This window comes from Suncus etruscus, chromosome 5 (assembly GCF_024139225.1).
Source record: "Suncus etruscus isolate mSunEtr1 chromosome 5, mSunEtr1.pri.cur, whole genome shotgun sequence".
Taxonomy (NCBI): Eukaryota; Metazoa; Chordata; class Mammalia; order Eulipotyphla; family Soricidae; genus Suncus; species Suncus etruscus.
The window spans coordinates 110168980-110189698 of record NC_064852.1 but is presented as its reverse complement, the minus strand read 5'-3'; the positions used below and the strand labels follow the sequence as shown (position 1 = coordinate 110189698).

Genomic DNA, 20719 nt, shown 5'->3' with positions numbered 1-20719 from the left:
CATTTATAACATTAGGCAACCTTTTCTGTCTGTAACAGCCAATCTTTCTACTTAACCATGTAATATTTGGGGGTTCTGGGGCCTAAAACCTGGCAATGCTCACCCATGGTGTTCTCTGCCTACTCCTGGCTCTGCACTCAGGGATCACTCCTGGCAGTGCTCTGGGGTCCATATGTGATGCCCAGATTGAACCTGAGTTGGCGACATGCACGACAAATGCCTCCCCAATGAACTTTTACAAGGGTTAACGTCTTTAGGGTGGCAACAGAGTAGAAAAAGTGCTATTTTCAAATTTCTACCATTTATTTATAATTAGCTCATTCCATCTTTTATGGGGCCCTTAAGTGATCTCCTCACTCACTTCTACTAAGATCAGTGGTTCAGTTACTGTACTTAAATCTTACAGCACCACTTAGATTGAGTGAGTCACAATGTTATGGGAGGCAAAGGGTTAAAACTGTAGGCACAGAATGGAAAGGGGGGCACAGAACAGATGATGCTCAGGAACTGTGCCTGGCTCTGTACTCAGGATCAACTCTTGGCTCTATACTCACAATTGACTCCTGGCTCTGTGCTTAAGGGATATGCCTGGTGGTACTCAGGGGACTGATCATCAGTGGTGCTGGGATTTGAACTCTGGTCACAGCACAATCAAGGCAAATGCCTTACTCTTTGTTTTGTGTCATATCCTGGGCCCTGAAATAATTTTCTTTGGTGGGGAACATAACACACACAAGAAAAAGTCTCCAAGGATATGAATCAAAGTGTTCCTTCTCTGGGGGAAAGCTTCCTTAGTCTTGTTTCCTATGATGATCAGTGTTTTTGGATAATAATAATAATAATAAAATAATAATATAATAATAATAATAAAAGAGTGGATCAACTTAAGTGGATAGAATCTTGGATCCATCTCATTTGTTCAGCTTTAATTAGACCCCTGACTATATGACAGGGTGCATGTGGACCCTGGGGACATGGCAATGAGCAAATGGATGAACAAGTCCCCCATTTCTCAGCTTCCACTTGGGGTACGGGCAGGGTCTGTTAGGGGTACCCAGCTTGGGTCATGTATGACAAGCACCCCACACCCGCTGGCTGGGGAGGAAGTGGGCAAAGAACACTGAGACAGCTGCAAGCAGGGCTCAAAGACAAACAGGAGATGTGGGGGGTGGGGACACAGGCAGGAGTAAGGGGTGCCCATTTAGCCTCCTGGGCTGGTTGCCCACAGTGAGGTCTGAATGAGGAAATGAGGTCTGGGAGCAGGTTAAGTTCTACTCTGTTGGGGAAAAGAAAAACGAGGAAAAAAGCCCCAGTTCCAAGCAGGGCTCACCCAGGAGTCAGGGGGACAGTTGGCCACAGGTGCATGGTTTGGGCATGGGAACCCAGGCATGATTCTTATCCAAATGCACGTCCATGCCTCATCTCTGCCTTCTTGCTAAGTGATTACGGTGGTCCTTATTTGTTTGCTGACCACTGCCAGGTGGTCTGGGGTTCCTGAGTACCATCACTGGAAGCCCTGGTGACCCCAGTACTAAAAGGCTACAAAATGGCACTCAGTGTTGGCCCTACCAGCTCAGCTGGGCACTGTCCTGTTGGTCAAGTGTTGCTGGAGCCACCGGTGGTCCCCTGAGTGCAGCATAAAGGACAGAGGGGGCCACAGGACGGCAGTCCCACAGGTGTGTGGTTGTTTCCAAATGTGTGTGCCTGGTGTCCCCAAGACAGTGACATGAGGGAGAGCAGTGGAGAAGAGGTCAGAGAGGTCATGGGCACAAGAGTGTCTAGGTCTTGGTGGCAACTCAGGAGTGAGGTAGAGTCAGGCCTAGGTGGGAGGGCCTTTGAGGGCCACCACTGTATGCGTGGCGAAAGGCCACCACCTGCTGAGAGCACCAGGGAGGACACAGTGACTGAGCTGGGTGTAGTCGTGCCTGTAGGTGCCGCATGCATGGAGGCTGTGGTGAGGCAGACAGACCTACTGGGTGTGACATAGGAGAGAAGGCTCAGCTTGGGATGTGATTCTGCCCAAAAACCAAAGCAGAGTCTGATGGGAGAGACGTTCTCATCATCTCCTGGTGTTCAGTATCATGAATCAGAACTGGGAATCTTTATTGTGTATGTCTAATTAGGAAGAATTAACGCTGAAATAATTTTATTTTTTTAATAATTATTTATTTACTTTTTAGGCCACACTGATGGTACTCAGAGGTTACTCCTGGCTCTGCACTCAGAAATCACTCCTAGCAAACCCAGGGGACCATATAGGATGCCAGGGATCAAATCTGGGTTGGCCACGTACAAAGCAAACACTCTGCCTGTTGTGCTATGGCTCTGGTCCCTAATGTTAATATTAAGGGCCCAGATACTCCAGAGGCCAAGGTACTGGCCTTGTACACAGCAATCCAGGTTCAATCCTTGGCACCTCAGACAGTCCCATTCACCTCACCAGCAGTGACCCCTGAACACAGAGCCACAAACACCACTGGCTATGACCCCCTCCCCAAAATCCTGTAATTTTAAATAAAATATCAAGTGACAGGGGAAATGTGAGTTAAGTAGTTGAATTAGTTTTGACATTTTTTATTCTTTTTTCCAGGTGGGATTAGGGGAACAAGATTTGGAGGCTGCTTCCAGCTCAGTGTTGGGGATCAGGGCTTAATTCCAGAATTTCTTTGGCGACCATCTATCAGTGCTCAGGCCCTATGCCTTGCTCTGTGCTTGGTGCTTGGTGACCAATCCTGACTATGCTCAAGGGCCATAGGTGATGTCAGGGCTTTATACTATCTCACTGACCCTCACAATTAGATTTTTTTTGTGGGGGACAAACCTGGCAGCACTCAGGGGCTACTCCTGGCTCTACACTCAGAAATCACTCTGGTCCTGTAAAGTCACTTTTTTTAGGCCTAAATGTAAGAGGTTTATTATAAATTATAACATAAAATTATTATATCATAAAATTGTTATAAAGTTTATAGCTATAATATTGCCCAATAAAAATATGGAAAAATCTTATCAAATACTTTAGATAATGAGCTTCTTGAGGCCAGGGATTCACTCTATTATCTGCGATCTCTCTGAGCACCTAGTTGAGTGCATGGCCATTTGAGGGATGCTGGAACTCAGAGAGGACTGTTTAGTTACTCTTAAGACTAAAATGAACAGGAGACTAGAATTGTTCTCTTACGCTTTGCACCCTTGGTATATTCCTTTGAATTCTTTCCTTTCTTTCCTTGTGTAATGGTGAAGAATGGGAAGTTGCATTAGTCTCAGCCCCCCCCAGGGAGTTCTCTGACACCCTTCTTCTGGGGAGTTACCCATAGGACTTTTGAACTGAAAGAGTGGAACTTTTGGTCTTGAGTTATAGTTGGTTTCTCTTCAGTTTCACTTCAGTAGCACTCAGAAGAGAAAATAGAACTTAACTCTGGTTTCTGGAGAGCTTGTTCTTAGAGCTAGTCCTAGGGAAGAAGTTGTCCTGGCCACTCCCCAGACTGGCAGTGATCAGACAGACCATCCAGGGACATCACAGAGCCACCTCCTGGCTCTCTTTCAACAGAGGCCTCAAAAAGAATGACAAGAGGCATCTTTTGAGAACCTTGAGGGCCCCAGACAACACCAGCAAATGTGCTGCAGGAACCAGCAGGGACATGAGCATCTGGGTCCAGACTGCAAGTAGTGTGAACTGTGGAGCTCGCCAGGTCTGTCACCTCAGGCAAGTCACGTAGCCTCTCAGCCCTGCTCTTTTGAGATTATATCTGTGCCACCACTTAAAAGGCTGCATCAAGACATAATTTTATTTATAGGAGAGCACACGTGAACGGATAACCCCCTCTTTTGGGGGGGCTGAGCATCACCTCAAATACACAAGATGAGACAGGGATAAGAATACAAACAGGGCACTGGTGTTTAAAGACTCAGCAATTGGGAAAGAGAGAAGGGACTAAAGAGAATTGGAAGGTGGAAAGTCCTGTATCTGACACTGCTATGCAGGAATGAGGGTGCCTTTTGGAATCCAGGTTTCTGGTTTCCTAAGAAATTTTTTCATATGTTAAGAAAACTCTACCCTGAATTAACTGTGGGTAACTATTTCACAACTTACAAGTCAAGTGGGGAGGAGTCATTCTTGTGAAAACCCCCATGTAAACCTTCTAGAGGGTCACAATATGACCCTGGTATGGGCACCTGGTGACTTCTGTCTGACTCATATCCCTAACAGTTCTGGAATTTTTTTGCCAGGTCTGCAAGTTGTCCCCAAGACTCCACAGTGCCACTGGACTGGATGTGTCCCGACAAGCCCAGGAACACTAACACTGTCCACAGCGTTCTTCAGGCACCTTCATGCAAGCACACAAAGTCATTTGTCTTGGGAAAAGCTAAGTGGGCCCTGAACCAACTGAGCAAGCAGTGCGGCCATCTGGGACTCCTCAGAGGCTGAGCTGTCAGCATTGTAAACACTGCACGCTTCATGAAAGACACAGTCTCTTTCAAACCAATTGCCTTGGCCAGCTACAATGTGATGAGGGCTCAAAAACCGGGCATAACCATCAAACAACAATGGCAAAAACAGTGAGGCTGGGGGACTGGATGGTCATTTTTTGCAAAAGGCACAAAAACCACAGTGACTTCCCTAATATGGGTGGCAACCAGACTGGGCCCCCTTGGCAGTACAAGGATCAATTCTATCCATCAGCCTGCTTGCCATTTCCCTGGACAGCAATGCTAACAGTTGGCTTCACTCTGTTTAGACGGTGCTGACAGGTCTCGTTTGCTGGGCCGCCTCTGGAGATTAATGGTCACTCTCTGATCAACAGAGAACTAGACAGGTAGGGAAGGCCTTTTATGACCAGAGAAGAGCAGGGTTCTCTCAGGCTCTTTCTTCTATTTGGTCTATGCCCATAGCGCCTCCCTCTCCTGGTTTCCATCCAACACATGGGAGCCTGGTAGGGCCTAGCAGGCTCTTCCTTCTGTTTAAAACTCTCCCACTGCATTCTTGAAGTTTGCTTATATGTGGATGGACATGAAGAGTATTATGTTGAGTGAAAGGAGCCAGAGGGAAAGGACAGACACAGAATGATTGCACTCATTTGTGAGGTATAAGAGAAATAAGAGACAGAATGGTAATAATACCCAGAGATAATAGAGATGAGGGGCCAGGAGGACCAGTCCATGGTAGGGAAGCTTGTCACAGAAAGTGGGGGAGTGTAGTTAAGGTAGAGAATTGAAAATGATCACTCTGGACAGGAACTGAGTGCTGAAAGGAGAGAAAGTGATAGGTGTGATACCCCTTCAGTAACTATAGTTGCAAACATGTGCAAAATGTAAAAAGGAGAGAGAAGAGAGGACAGGAGTGGAGTGGAGAGGAGAGAAGAGGAGAGGGAGAGGAGACAAGAGGAGACAAGAAGGAGAGGAGGAGGAGCAGAAAGAGGAGAGGAGTAAAATGCCCCAAAGGCAAGCAAAGGGGTGGGTGGGAGGGAAACTAGGAATTATGATGGCAGTAAATGTGTACTGGTGAAAGGTAGTGGACATTCTATACAGTCACTCCATGAATAATTTTGTAACCATAGTGCTTCAATAAAATGATTCTTAATCAAACTAAGGGAAAAAACCTCTCCTGCTTCATAGGGTCCTCAGGTAATGCAAAGAAATTGTTTCAATATTGTGTTTGGATCCAAGAAACTGTTGGCTATTTTTTAAAAATCAATTCCATACATTAGGTGGGAGATGCCTTGCCTTGCTATTGGTAAACATTGTTTGGCTTAGCCTGAGGTAAAATAGATATTTCTAGAAAATCTTAGACATAATTCACGAATCACATTTCAAAATAAATTTAAAAATCTTGAGCTTCAGGGCCGGAGCGGTAGTGCAGTGATAGGGAACTTGCCTTGCATGTGGCTGACCCAGGACAGACCTCGGTTCGATCCCCAGTATCCCATATGGTCCCCCAAGCCAGGAGTAATTTCTGAGCGCATAGCCAGGAGTAACCCCTGAGCATCACTGGGTGTGGCCGCCCCCAAAAAACAAACAAAAAAATTAATCTTGAACTTTAGACTAAACCCAAACCCAACCAGTCACTGTCTAAATTATTGTGATCTATAGCAACCTCCCTGCCCTGCAGCACCATGGGTTGAACCCAGGGCCTTACTCATGGAAGCCTGATGCTAAGCCATGATCACAATCTGGAACTCATGATAAGTCTGTTCAAGAAATCAGAAACTGCAGGCCGTGGGCCTATGCTCTCTCCCATCCAGTTCCTCTTGACACAGCTGAAAAGTCCTAATACACAGGACAGCAGAAGAGACTTATGTCCAAGTGACCTCCTTTGACAGAAGGTTCTAAAGCAGGAGCAAAAAAGCACATAAAAGTAGTTTTGACAATATGGCAAGTTATTCCCCTAATCAGGAACTGTTCTCATCTGGAGTACAAGACACTAAAGAGAGCGAGATATATTGAACTGGGTTTGGCTGGTAACCGTTTTCCCAAACTTGCACTTTAACAGCATATCTGGTGTGTGGCATAGGGGTGATGGCCACCAAAAATGAAGTCAGCTAGATGAAATCCGAGATGATGTTACAGCAGCCCTGTGATTCTAAGCTACAGTACTTGACCAGCCAAAGGACAGGGCAGGCCGGAAACTATCCCAGATGTGTTGATTCAACTCCTCCTTTCAAGGGGCTAAGAAAGGGCTGTGTGAAATGCTGCATGTGTAGAGAGAAAAGAAGAATGTGAAGAGGATTCCTTTCTCATGGTCAAGCTCCAAGGGCCAGGGGGAGAGTTGGGCAACCATGATGCATGTTTCACAGGTGTCAGGATATGAGTTGAACCCCAACACTACTGAGTGACCCCTCCAGGCACTACCTACCCACACTGACCCACACAGCTCAGTCAGCCAAGCAGCAGCAGGCGTGAAATGGGAGTCTCCAGAGCACCAGGTCAGATACGAACATCTCCTCACAACTGAGCTGCCAGTCACTGACCAGTGATCTAAAGTGTCACTAATTAGGAACCTCTGGCCATGTGGCTGTCATGCTTCTGCCCTTTTGATCACTGGGTGCTGCACTGAGTAACTGCCCAGGGCAGGGTGCTGGGCTGCTAACAGGCTCAAACACATGCAGGAAAGACGGAAGGAAGACAATCCCCATTCCTCCGACCAAGGGAGTGTCCGCCCTCCCAGCATCCCTTCCTGGTGGTCTGGCCAGAAGGCAGAGCACCCGTGGTGAACCACGAGCCTGCTGAGAAGCACAGGTATTCTTAGTCCCAGATGTGAATGCTTCTGTTCCATTTCTAAGTAGACCGCCCTGATCTGGCATATTTAACCCAAAGCAAAACATTCCACAGAGGCATCTGACATACCTTCCCACTTATAGATTTTTCAACACCAACTAAAATATAGATACAAAGAAGCAAGCTTTGAGCAAAGCCCTGAGGGAGAAAAAAGAAAAGAATCCATTTCATTTGAATGTTAAGAGCTTGCTTGTAAGTAGTTGGTAAATTAGTTTAAAGCAGCAATTTTATTGGCTTCCAGGAAAGCCCTATGTTTTTAATTGAGATTTGCAAGACTAAAAAGACAGTATGGCACAATGGGGGGCTTGTTTTGCATGCTGTCTACCTAGGTTCAATCCCCTGCATCCCATATGGTGCCCTGAGCCCTGCCAGGAATAGTTCCTGAGCACAGAGCCAGGAGTAAGTCCAAAGTGGCCCAAAAATAACAACAAAGAAAATTTAGGGGCCCGGAGAGATAGCAACAGTGGCGTTTGCCTTGCAAGCAGCTGATCCAGGACCAAAGGTGGTTGGTTCGAATCCAGTGTCCCATATTGTCCCCGTGCCTGCCAGGAGCTATTTCTGAGCAGGAACAGCAGGAGTAACCCCTGAGCACCGCTGGGTGTGTCCCAAAAAAACAAAAAAAAAAAAAAACAAAAAAAAGAAAAGAAAATTTGAATCCTCTAGCCTTTATAGGAATAAATCCTGGGGCTGGAGCAGTGGTGCACAGCGCTAAGGCATCTGCCTGCGGCGCGTAGCCTAGGACAAAGGACGACAGTTTGATTCCCTGGTGTCCCATATGGTCCCCCAAGCCAGGAGCAATTTCTAAGTGCATAGCCAGGAATAACCCCAGAGAGTCACCAGGTGTAGCTGGAAAAACAAAAACAAAAAACAAAACAAAACAAAACAAAAGAATAAATCCACTAGCTGATACTTTTCTTTAATTTTTATATATTTTATTTATTTCTTTTTTAACAAGTCTTTCACTGGCTGACACTTTTTGTAGAAAAAAAGCCTACAACCTAGGGAATAGACTGAGTCTGCCACAAGAAGTATTTTTGCTTTTTCGGTTCGATGCCTTTTCCAATATTTGTGAGAATGTGTCAAATAGTCATATTCTCTTCACTGTTGATGTTTAATTCTTTCCAAAATACTTTCCTCAGTTTGCTTGTAGTTAGATATCAACTTGCCAAAAGCTTATTTTTGTAATATTTCCCTAAAATATTCTTTTTTTTTTTTGGATTTTTGGGCCACACCCAGGCGGTGCTCAGGGGTTACTCCTGACTGTCTGCTCAGAATTAGCTCCTGGCAGGCACGGGGGGACCATATGGGACACTCGGGATCGAACCAACCACCTTTGGTCCTGGATCGGCTGCTTGCAAGGCAAACACCGCTGTGCTATCTCTCCGGGCCCAATATTTCCCAAAATATTCTTGCACATCTAGGCTTTCCTCTAAAATCTGTGACAATAACTATGCTTGCAATGCTTTTATGTTTCTAGTAGAACAAAAAATTAAAAAGATATTCTTAGAGATTTGCAAACATCATCAACAAGCTAGTTTGTGTATGCCAAGAGATATAAAATGCCAATAAAATCAAAGGATAAAAAGAAGAAATTTAGGGGCCGGGCGGTGGTGCTAGAGGTAAGGTGCCTGCCTTGCCTGTGCTAGCCTTGGACGGACCGCGGTTCGATCCCCCGGTGACCCATATGGTCCCCCAAATCAGGAGCAACTTCTGAGCGCATAGCCAGGAGTAACCCCTGAGCGTTACCGGGTGTGGCCCAAAAAAACAAAAAAAAAAGAAAAAAAAAGAAGAAATTTAGCATGAGTAGGCACCTATGAACGCCAATATTATTTTAAGGATAACTAAATGAGGAAAAAGAATCTGGGGCCCATAGAAATATTAGAATCCCAGTTTCAGTATCTCCATCACTGACCTAGGTTTTCTTCAGCATGGACAAGAAGAATGTCTCCCTCATTTCTCATGTTTAAAGGTGAGAAACATGCTTATGATATTTAACTTTTTCCTGAGAATAGGACTTGAATTTGGGACAAACCTAAAACACTACATACACTACTGATGAAGATGTTCCTGTGATTATCAGCTCTCTCTGTCTCTCTGCCTCTACCTCTGTCTGTCACTCTCTCACTCAATGCAAAATGGGGCTCTAAAATGGCGTCAAACCAGGGCTTCCTCATGCAATCTGTGTGCCCCAGATAACCCCTGGAGCTGTCTGCTTGCTGGCCCTGACCTCAGGCCAGGCCCACTAGGAGCTGGAAAGGTCTTGACTCCATGAGATCCTCCCACAAGTTAGAGTAAAATTTTTGGTGATGCTTGGACACTCTTCCCATTGGGTTTGGCCCAACAGGACACAGGCCTTGAAGGGGACAAGTCACAGATGAATCAGGCGAATGGGTGGTGGAGACCAAGAGAAACCCAGACTAAATGCTCCTTGAAGCCCTGCTACACACCTTGGGGCTCAGGATGGGCACTGACTCCCCCGCCTCCCCTCCCCAGACTCTCCACCACTCACCTGCGCCGCAGGTCCTCAGCCACAGCCGCCCGGCAGCTGAACAAGTAGGCACGCAGTGACCTCAGCCTCTGCCTCAGCCGTACCACAGTGGCCAGTGGCTCTGCGTGGAGGTAGAGCAGAGGGTTCTCCTGCTGGATGTCAATCAGCGGCTCCTCCGACACATACTCCAGGAATTCCTTGGCCTGTTTAGACACCTAGAAGGCAAATGGCCCTGTCAGGTCTGCAGAGCCTCCACACCCGTCAACGCGGCTCATGGTCTCTTCCAGACAGGGTCTGATGGGAAGGCCCAGAGAGCAATAACTCAAAGGACACTTTGGCTTTTCTATCTTTCTCCTTCAGACATTCAGTCTGAGATGCCATTTATTGGCCGTGTCTCCAGAGTGTGTGAAGCTGACATTCCATCCTCCCATTGTGTTATAAAAGTGCCTGATATGACAGACCCTAGACACCAGTACCCGGGTCACTGTCCTTGTTTTCCTTTGACCCTGAACTAGAGCTATTGAATCTCTGACCAGTGGAGGAGACAGGGGAAAGATACAGAGAATCTCTGCATGCAACTGCCTGCTAATGTGTAATACAAAGGCTAGAAGAGAATTAGGGTTATGTTGACCGAAATCCGGACTTATAAAACGACTTGCCAATGTGCATATATATATATATATATATATATGTGTGTGTGTGTGTGTGTGTGTGTGTATATATATATATATATATATATATATATATATATATGCAATGTGTGTATATCACCCTGGTGTCACTTCAAGGAAAGAGGTAAATAGCCCAGACTAACTTTGATATGTGTGAAACTCCAGAAAGAGCAAACATTTGGAAGAATAGGTAAAAAACAAAACAAAACAAAAAACTCCTCCTGGAACCATGTGAGACTTGCTCTTCATGCCATGTTCTCCCCAAACATGTGCTTCCCCTCTCTCCGAACCAATGACCTTCTGCATGAAAGGCAAACGCCTTACCTCCATGCCATCTCTCCGGCCCCCCAAAGGCTGTGCTTTACAAAACAGAAATTTGCTGAAACAACAGGCTCAATCCTAGCTGAGTGAGCAGAAATGAACTGCTCTCATAGAAACCACTTGTAACGTGGCTGATTCTGGCCAACACTGCCAATTCTAAATCCATTTTTGGTAGGACACAAGATGAGAGGGACTTACTGTCACTATCATCAGCAGGAATAGTGGACTGGAAACACTGCACCTGAACTCTACGGAGAAGTTAAATAATGTGTAACCCGTTAAACAGCAATTGGTTGGTTCTGAGTTGTGGCTCAGCTATTGAGAACTGTTTCTGCTTAGTAAAGCCTCCCAAAATTTTCCAGCAAAGCTTTTCTAATACTAGGGGTAAGGTTGCAATTAACATTAAAATAAAAAAACAAAACAACCCAGACTTTGCTTATTAGAAAGAAAGCCTAGGGCCCGGAGAGATAGCACAGCAGCGTTTGCCTTGCAAGCAGCCGATCCAGGACCAAAGGTGGTTGGTTCGAATCCCGGTGTCCCATATGGTCCCACGTGCCTGCCAGGAGCTATTTCTGAGCAGACAGCCAGGAATAACCCCTGAGCACCACTGGGTGTGGCCCCAAAAAACAAAAAAACAAACAAAAAAAAAAAAAAGAAAGAAAGCTTAAACCTACTTACAACTGCTTGGCAATGAAGATAACTATATGTAATGTAATGTATGAATGTATGTATATATATGTATATATATGTATGTATATAGGCCTAGCCTTTAAGGAGGGTCATTATTTAGTGTGAGACAAATATTAAAAAACAACAAAACACATAAAACACATAACCTGTCACTTATAAGAAAAGCGTGAACAAGATCTGCTGATAACCTAGATGGGGTGAATTCAAATGATGTTGGGGTTCGGGGAAGCTTTGCAAAGCAAGTGACCCCAGAACTGAGTCCAGAAAGCCAACAGCAGCTCCTGGTTAGACCAGGCTGGGCCAGAGGGTGCAGAGCTGGGGGACACAGACTATGACTGGTGCTGACTCAGGCCCAGCTGTTCCTGACTGACAGCTAAGGTTTTTCAGAGACCATCATCATTTCAGAGGAAAGTTCATTTAGAAAGGATGTTCCTTAGATGCAAAAAGCCACCGACTTCTTTCTGAGTCATTTGTTTCTAAAGGCAGTTCCCCTGGTACTTTGTCCCCAGCCTCAGGTATCTGGGGGATGCCTTTTAGATTGTGTGAGTTATAACAATATTTATATAATATTTTTATAATAATTTTTATAATAATATTTTTGTTATATTATTTGGTTTCCCATAGGGTGAAGAGGAGTTGGTTAAGGTTTGTAGATCCAGTTTGTAGATCCAGTTCACAAAGAGGCAGCTAGATGAGGAGCTGAAACCTTGGGCTTTTTGTCCTACAGGCTGAAGAAGGTCTCTCCTATGGGCACACAGAGGCACAAGCCTGAGATTCTAAGGGGCCTGAGGCCTCAGGAGACAGTGAAAGAGGCACAGCCCAGTCTCACCTCACTCAATTAACTGGGGAAAGAGAGGAGGCTGACGTATTTTATTTACCATGATTAGATATTTGCTGTTTTTAAATATCCTAAAGGATGATGGTCTGAGACATGAAGTACTAGTCACTTGGAGCTGCCGCTGAAACATGATGAATTGTTTGATTCAATTAGGCGATCAGGCTCCCATGAGCAATGTTTACAGTGGGGCAGGGCCTGCTGATGGGTTCACCGGGCGACCTTCCAGGAGGGGAAGCAGGGGGCACTAGCCAGTCCCCCAGCCTTAAAAGGATTCTTTCTTTAGGTGGTACTTAAGGGGGGGGGCAAAAAAAATCTTTCTCAAAGGCAGTAAAAGCAGTGTGAGAAATGAGGCAGCAGCTACTGGTAAACTGAAGTGACGGGAACTAAAACAGAGCTGGGTCCAGTGCCAGGGGAGGGCGGGCGGCTGCTGACAGCGGCTCCCATACAGCTCGGGGCAGAGATCACAGCGCCTGCCACCCTGACCGGTGACCCTGCCCACGCAACCCGGCCACCTGGGGCATCTGGGCCATCTGGGGCCACGAGGGCCGACCAGCTGATGACTCACTCCTCCAGATCTGCTGACACTCAGACACCTGCAGGGTGAGGGCACTGGTCGGGACCCCAAATTCCACACAAAAGGCTATTTTGGAGTACTATGTCCCTGTGGAGTCATGGAGCCTTAAACCACCCTCTAACCTGCGGGGTTCAAGGGTTCCACTGAACCACACAGTCTGACAAGCTTTAAAAAAAGGGTGTTTGCTGGGACCAAAGAGATAGCATGCATGTTTGCCTTGCATGCAGAAGGACGGTGGTTCAAATCCTGGCTAGAGCAATAGCACAGCAAGGAGGGCAGTTGCCTTGCACACAGCTGACCCAGGTTCAATATCTGTCATCCCATACAGTTCCCCAAACACTGCCAAGAGTGATTTCTGAGCACAGGAGTAACCCCTGAGCACCACCAGGTGTGGCCCTACCCAAAAAAAATTTTATGTAACTTAGAGATTAACAAATGTATGTCAGTTTTACATGAACACCAAATATATTCTGAGTTTTTGTCCTTGCCAGCCCAATTATGAAAAGCATGAAAAGTCAGAATGCTTTTCCTGACACATGTAAAAATGTAAGTCATGAGTCTAATATGCTTTTCCCCCCACAAAATCAAGAAAATGGTGGGGCCAGAATAATAGCACAGAGAGGAGGGCATTTGTCTTGCACGCGGCTGACCCAGTTTCAATCCCTGGCATCTCATATGGTTCCCTGAGCACTGTAATTCCTGAATGCAGAGCCCTGAGCCCCACTAGGAATGACCTCTATATGTAGATACAGAGGAAACCCCTGAGCATCACTGAATTTGGTACAAAAACCGAAAAGCGGGCCCGGAGAGATAGCACAGCGGCGTTTGCCTTGCAAGCAGCTGATCCAGGACCAAAAGGTGGTTGGTTCAAATCCTGGTGTCCCATATGGTCCGTCGTGCCTGCCAGGAGCTATTTCTGAGCAAACAGCCAGGAGTCACCCCTGAGCAATGCCAGGTGTGGCCCCAAAACAAAACAAAACAAAAAAACCGATAAGCAAATAAATAAATAAAAATAAAAGGTTTGGGGGCCGAGAACTCTCTCGGGTTAAGGCACTTGCCTTGCATACAGCCATCCCAGATAGATCCACTGTACCATGTGTGGTCTCGGGCACTGCCAGGAGTGATCCCTAAGCACAGAGTCAGGACTAGGTCCTGGAGCATAATAGGGTGAGGCCCAAACTATCCCCCTGACCCTGAACAAAATGTACATAAAATAAATTATCTTAGAAGCCAGAGTGCTAGCACAGCAGTAGGGCATTTGTCTTCACTCAGCTGACCTGGGATGGACCTGGGTTCAATCCCCGGCATCCCAAGCCTGCCAAGAACAATTTCTGAGTGCAGAGTCAGGAGTGACCCCTATGTACCACCAGGTGTGGGCCCCCCCCCCAAATTTTAGTTATCTATTGGAGTACTGGTCCTACCCTAATCAATATTTGTACTCCACCCTAGGGTGTGATCTGGTAATGGGATTATTGGATTATTCCCTATTTAGTATTCCTCTCCCATCCTAGGGTGTAGCCTGGTTCTTGTCAATAAAAGCAGAGATCTGAGGAAGGCAGAGGTACATTCTTCAGTCTTCCTCCACTAAACTGCATTCCTTCTTAGGAGCAGAATGCTTATGTGGTCAGACCCCTTGCTTGAATGCTGGATTTTCTGAACCTGTTTTTGTACCTTTTTACTGTGTGGATTATTTCTCGTGTCAATGTTTGCTTCCAGACCTGTGTTTTACCAGATCCTCATTTTGGAGCCCAAGTTGCAATTGTCCAACTCCACTAACAGTTGTCATTCTGGAGAAGAACCCATAATGTTATCAGGCCATGCATTAGCACGTGCGGTTCCATTTGGTTTTAATGCCAGGGTGAAAATGAAAGTGCAGTAGTGCTTCCTTAATCTACAAGCCCCTTATTTGGACACCGGTTTACTGGCTTTCTCCCTCAGGAGCAGTTACAGAGGCCAAGACTGCTCGATGGCTAGAAGGGGAAGCACAGTAAGTGTTGGATAAATACTTGTTGAACACATACAGGCTTCCCTGTCCTGGCTGGGACTCTGAACCACACACTTACTTTGAAAACATCTGTAACAGCCTGTGCCTTGCTAAACTATAACCTCACAACGTAATGAGACTTTACAAAGCAGAAATGGAGAAGAATTGAGGCAGCAATGTGACAAAGTGACAGATAGCATCCCAGTAAGGAGCCACAGAGTTCAAGGACCATTTAAAATCCTGGTGGGGGCATTCTTTGTACATCTATTCAGTTCACAAATATCTGTGCCTACATCTAGGAATATACATGTCTACAGTCATTCATTGGCTCATGAATGAACAACCTTAGATTTAACATGACAGATCAAGTTACTCACTGAATCACTATCTAGCAAAAGTTTATTAACACAACGAAATACAGAGTGGTGTTAAAAAACAATAATGTGGGGCCGGAGAGATAGCATGGAGGTAGGGTGTTTGTCTTGCATGCAGAAGGACAGTGGTTCTAATCCCAGCATCCCATAGGGTCCCCTGAGCCTGCCAGGAGCGATTTTTGAGAGTAGAGTCAGGAGCAACACCTGAGCACTGTCAGGTGTGACCAAAAATAAAAAAACAAACAAACAAACAAAAAACAAAAAACCAATAATATCCAAAAACTAATTGTATCATCTAAATGAAAGTAGGTGGGACATTTTCCTAAAGCAACATACTTATACCTATTGTCATTCTTGGGCTTTGTTTTGTTTTGTTTTGGGGCCATACCCAATAGCATACAGGGGTTACTCTTAGCTCTGCACTTAGAAATTATTCCTGGCAGGCTTTGGGACCTTATGGGATGCTAGGGGTTGAACAGCCTCCTCACTGTGCTTTGGGTCACCATTCTTGTTTGTTTTTTTAAATCTACAGTACTAAAAAATCTCAGGAGGGATGTACAAGAAGAATCTGGTGAGAAAAAACAGGATAGGAGATTATCTACATCTGGATTCCTTCATACTTCATGAAGTTTAAATTCATGAAAGTCTTGTTTTGTATTTTGGGCCACACCTGATGATGCTCAGGGGTCACCCCAGGACATATTCAGGGACTACTCCTGGTACTCGGGCACCATATGGGATGCCAGAAATTGAACCCAGCCATGTGCAAGGCAAGTGACCAACCGACTAACTAGCATTCTCTCTCTAGTTCCAATTTATTAAAGCTTTTTATTTAAATGAAGACGAAGAGTAGCAGCCCGTGGCATTTTCTTGACAGAATAGTTTCTATGCCCCATGAAACTACACTGAAGTTACCATCATAAGAGAGAAAAGTCATATTGAGAGTTACAGTTCTCAGATTTAAAAGTTAATTTTAATTTTAAATACCCATTTTTAAAATACTATATACAGCTAAGTGACAATATTTATAAATAACAAAAGATAATTACATTAAATAAGTAACAAAAGATAATTACATTAAAAATAATCATCAACAATCTGATCCCAAGGAAATGATTGATCACCTCAGCGCTCAGTATAAACATCTCCTTTACATCTTCCCAGCTTACTATCCAGACCACAGTGAAATTCAGCATCAAGTTTAGTCCTGACCAGTGTGTCTGGGCCCAAACAGGCTCTCGGCTCACAGTGGTGGAACCTGGAAATCTCAAGTGTAATTAGGATTTGTTCCCAAACTCTCTGATGGTTTGATCTGGGGATTTGGTCCCCATCCAGGAGCTGGTGCCCTGGTCTGCAAGGGAATCTGGGCTTGTCCTGAACACTCTGAATGCCAAGAAGAGTCTGAACACTCTGAAGACCCCCTCAAATAACCTTGAATGCCCTGAAAACCTCCTAAGATGAGAAGACAGGAAGCAGGTTTTAGACACAGGAAACCCCCAGCTAGAGAAATGGTGAAGTCTCAGGCTGACCAAAAAAAATGTGGCTGGAGCGGTGGCGCAGTAGTAGAATGTTTGCCTTGCACATGGTTGACCTAGAACAGACTGTGATTTGATCCCCTGGTGTCCTATATGGTCCCCAAAGCCAGGATTGATTTTTGAGTGCACAGCCAGGAGTACCCCAGAGTGTCACAGGGTGTGGCCCCAAAACCAAAATAAATAAATAAATAAATAAATAAATAAATGTCCTTCACTCAATTCCTCTACCTTTCCCGTTACTGTCGACCATGTCTCTGTTGGTGGGTTTGCCACAGACCTCACTGTGTGCAAGGCACACCAGGGTACTGTGTGTACTCCTAACAATGCTCAGTGAGGCACAGTTGAGGTGTGTATATGTGTCTATATTGAGTGGTTTCACAGAGGGGTAGCACATGGTGCCAGTGCTGTTCGCACAGCTATTATGCCCATTAGTCTGTTCCAGCTGAGTGCCTAGTTGGCCTGTTAGTTGAGCGGTGCTGTGGTCTCAGCCCCTCTGTTCTGCTCACAAACCTCTGGCTCTGGGACCACTGGAAACAACAGAACCAGAGATAACAGCACGTATGGTGTAGCCTCAGAGATCCAGGGCAGAATCTGGGAACTGGAACCTGTGACCACATGGCTGAAGACAGGTGCTCAAGGCCTGGGACTAGCTTTCTGCTCCCCCAAATATGTGTTTTTTAATCATTATTGTTTCCGTAGTTTATGACACTGTTTGAGATGGCGTTAACATTTATGGCTCTGATCAAAAAAAGTATTTTGTTAATAGAAGCGAGGCTTGGAGCCAGAGTGATAGTACAGCAGTAGGACATTTGCCTTGCACGCAGCCAACCTGGGATGGTCCCAGGTTCAATCCCCAGTATCCCACATGGTCCCTCTGAACTTGTCAGGAGCGATTTCTGAGCACAGAGCCAGGAGTAACCTGAGCATCACCGGTGTGACCCAAAATAAAAACAAACACCAAATGGTCCCCTGAGCCTGCCAGGAGTAATTTCTGAGTGCAGAGCCAGGAATAACCCTAGAGCACCACCAGATGTGGCCCCCAAACAAAAAAAATACTTATTGTATATCTACATATATAATAATATATTTATAATATAATTTATATGTTTATTATGTATTTGTTTTATATACTATATATATGTAACTGAAGGAAGCTATTTAGAAAAAGTTGGAACTAGGTTTGAATTCTTTCTCATGCGTGCTGCTTCTGAGTGTGAAGGGGGAAATAAAGTCCAAGAATTTCATCAGGAAATGACTGCAGAATTGGGACGAGGGCTAAGCTGCCAGGTAATCCTCCCCCTCAAGCTCGGCCTTCAGGACAGATGCTGGAAAAGAGATAAAATCCTGCTATAAAAATAATTAGGAGTCTTAGTACTTTAGAGGGTAGATAACAAATTACATTCAGCAAAGCCTTTTATTGGCTCTTTTAAGTGGATATTAAAGCCCAGCATGTTCCTGCTATTAAGGAAAGGGACAGATAAAACAGGGCGATGACTGCTCTGGGAGGGAGAGGTCGGGACTAGGTCTCACAATTAGAAGCATTAAGTTACATTCTGACCCCTGAGCAAAGACAGACAGACATCAGGCCACAAGGAACACAGCCACTTAGTGCTGGGGAGATGCTACAGATAAAATAGATCCTCAGTTCTGGCTTTCCAGGGAGAACCTGGGAAGGAGTGTCTGACAAAGCAGGTTTCCTCCTGCTTCATGAGGATGAGGCACATTGACTTACAACATTCATCAGTTACCTGCTCTTGCAAAGTCTAGCCTCTCTGTTCGTCAATCTCCACCACCTAATTCTGGCTTCGTTGAAAGAGGAAAACACCACAAGAACTCAATTGCTGTGCCCTGAGTGCTCCTCAGAGCTCCCAGATGGAGTACATGACTCCTGTTCCCTGGAACCACAAATGATGCACGAGTTTTGATTCTGTTCTCACTCAGTGATGCTCTTCTACCTTAGCTTCTTGGTTGGCATGAGGTGCCATAAGACTAAACTCTTAGCTCACCACAAAGAGTAGTGAGTTTAGTTAAAGAAATAACTACATTGACAACTAATATAACAATGTGAATAAATGAGAAAAGTAGAAAGCTTGTCTCAAATACAGGCAGGGGTGGGGGTAGAGAAGTGGGAGATTAGGGGCATTGGTGATGGGAATGTTTCACTGGTGAAAGGGGGGTTTGCTTATATGACTGAAACCCAACTACAATCATGTTTGTAATCAAATCATATAAAGATATTAAAAAAAAGACTAAACTCTTTAATTTGGGAGCACCCAAGACCCTCTGGGATGCTGATGATCAAACTTAGGTCAGCCTCGAACAAGGCAAATGCCCTTCCACTGTGCTAACACTCTGGCCCTGAGACTAAACTCTTTTTTTTTTTTTTTTTGGTTTTTGGGTTACTCCCGGCAGTGCTCAGGGGTTATTCCTGGCTCCAGGCTCAGAAATTGCTCCTGGCAGGCACAGGGGACCATATGGGGCGCCGGGATTCGAACCGATGACCTCCTGCATGAAAGGCAAACGCTTTACCTCCATGCTATCTCTCCGGCCCCGAGACTAAACTCTTAATGTTCACAAGACTGAACCTTTCTTTCTCTTACTCACTCCATACTCCCCTCAGCTGTTAAAGTCCTGCTCCAACCTGCCTCTACCCAACTCAATTAGAATGTGCTCCCTCTCTTAATTTTTACAAAGTAACATGCCCTTGGTAAATGTACTTAGAGCCTGTACTCAGGGTCTCAAATATAAGAGCTTATATTCTTGCAAGGAAAGAACACTAACTGGTAGGGGAGAAAAGAGTGAGAGAAGGAGGTGACTTGAAGGCACTGCTTGCTGGAAGGGATCAAAGGAAGACAAGAAGCTTGAACTCCTCTGGCTAGACTGGGACTAGGCAGGAGAAAAATCTAAAAATGAAACTCTTGGGATCCAGTGGTGGCCAAAGAGGTCAGAAAGGTGAGGCCTGGAGACCACAGAGGTCTTGGTCAGGGTAAGGGTTTGCATTATCTTGTAACCACATAATCAGAGGCAGTACAAGGATTTGGTACGTTACTCACTGAGTATTTACTCACGAAGCATTTAGCATGTTCCCAGCACTATGCTAGGTACACTCTGGAAATTATTCACTCAAGAGAAAAAGCAACCTCAGCAAGTAGGTCCTATTATCCTTTCTCCTGAAGATGAGAAACTTAGACTAAGAGAGGGTCCAAACTGACCTCAGGTAAAAATCAGAGTTTTCTTGAGAAAACTGAAATGAGAACTGAAGGCAGGATGCAAGTTGGGCTGTTGTGTGTCCTCACAGGAGAGAGGGATGTTGGATATGGGTGGAGGAACATGATGCCACCAAGACCGAGACACCAGGAGCTTAAAACAAGGCTGTAATTCTAAGGAAGATGTGAGCGAAACAACTGGGCTGTTTCCAGCATTGGCACTGGTGGCCAGGGTCAGGTCACTTCAGAGAGGGCACATGGCAAGTGTGATAGACTCTTGGGTGTATGATGAATCAGAGGGACACATGGGACAGGCTTCATCCAGCACTGACCCTGCTCAGAGCTCTGCTAATGAGAGTCCCTGTGCCCAGGACTCACTGTCTCTGAATGCAAAGCAGTCAGTGGTTATGAAATGTGGAAATAATCAGGCAGCTCTGTGATGTGTTAGATGGTATCCAGCCATTACCCAAAACAAAGGCAGTCCCCAATTTCCTCTTTCCTTTTCACCTAGCCCTTTGATATGTAAAAGTCCACCTGATTATTACTTATTCTCCCCACCTGGTTGACTCTCTACTGGGAGAATAAAGAAAGGTCAGTCTGGCTTGGAGTGAAGAGAGATCATAAGGCAAGACCATTGACTCCATGATTCTCTCTGACTGGCTTGATTTATTAACTCTTCACAGCCACCCAGCTTCTTCAGACCCATTCACCCGGGGTTGGAAATACAGTGTGTGAGGTAATTTCACAAAGTGGGGATTAATTTTAC

The 20719-nt window shown here is 45.3% G+C and overlaps 1 protein-coding gene across 1 annotated transcript in view; it reads right to left on the bottom strand.

Annotated features, from left to right (window-relative positions):
- Positions 1–20719, bottom strand: part of PLEKHM3 (pleckstrin homology domain containing M3) — a 156089-nt gene that overhangs the window by 84185 nt on the left and 51185 nt on the right. Inside the window, exon 4 of the mRNA XM_049773194.1 lies at positions 9782–9975. Coding sequence (XP_049629151.1) covers positions 9782–9975 — 194 coding nt within the window. The remainder of the gene's footprint in view (positions 1–9781; positions 9976–20719) is intronic.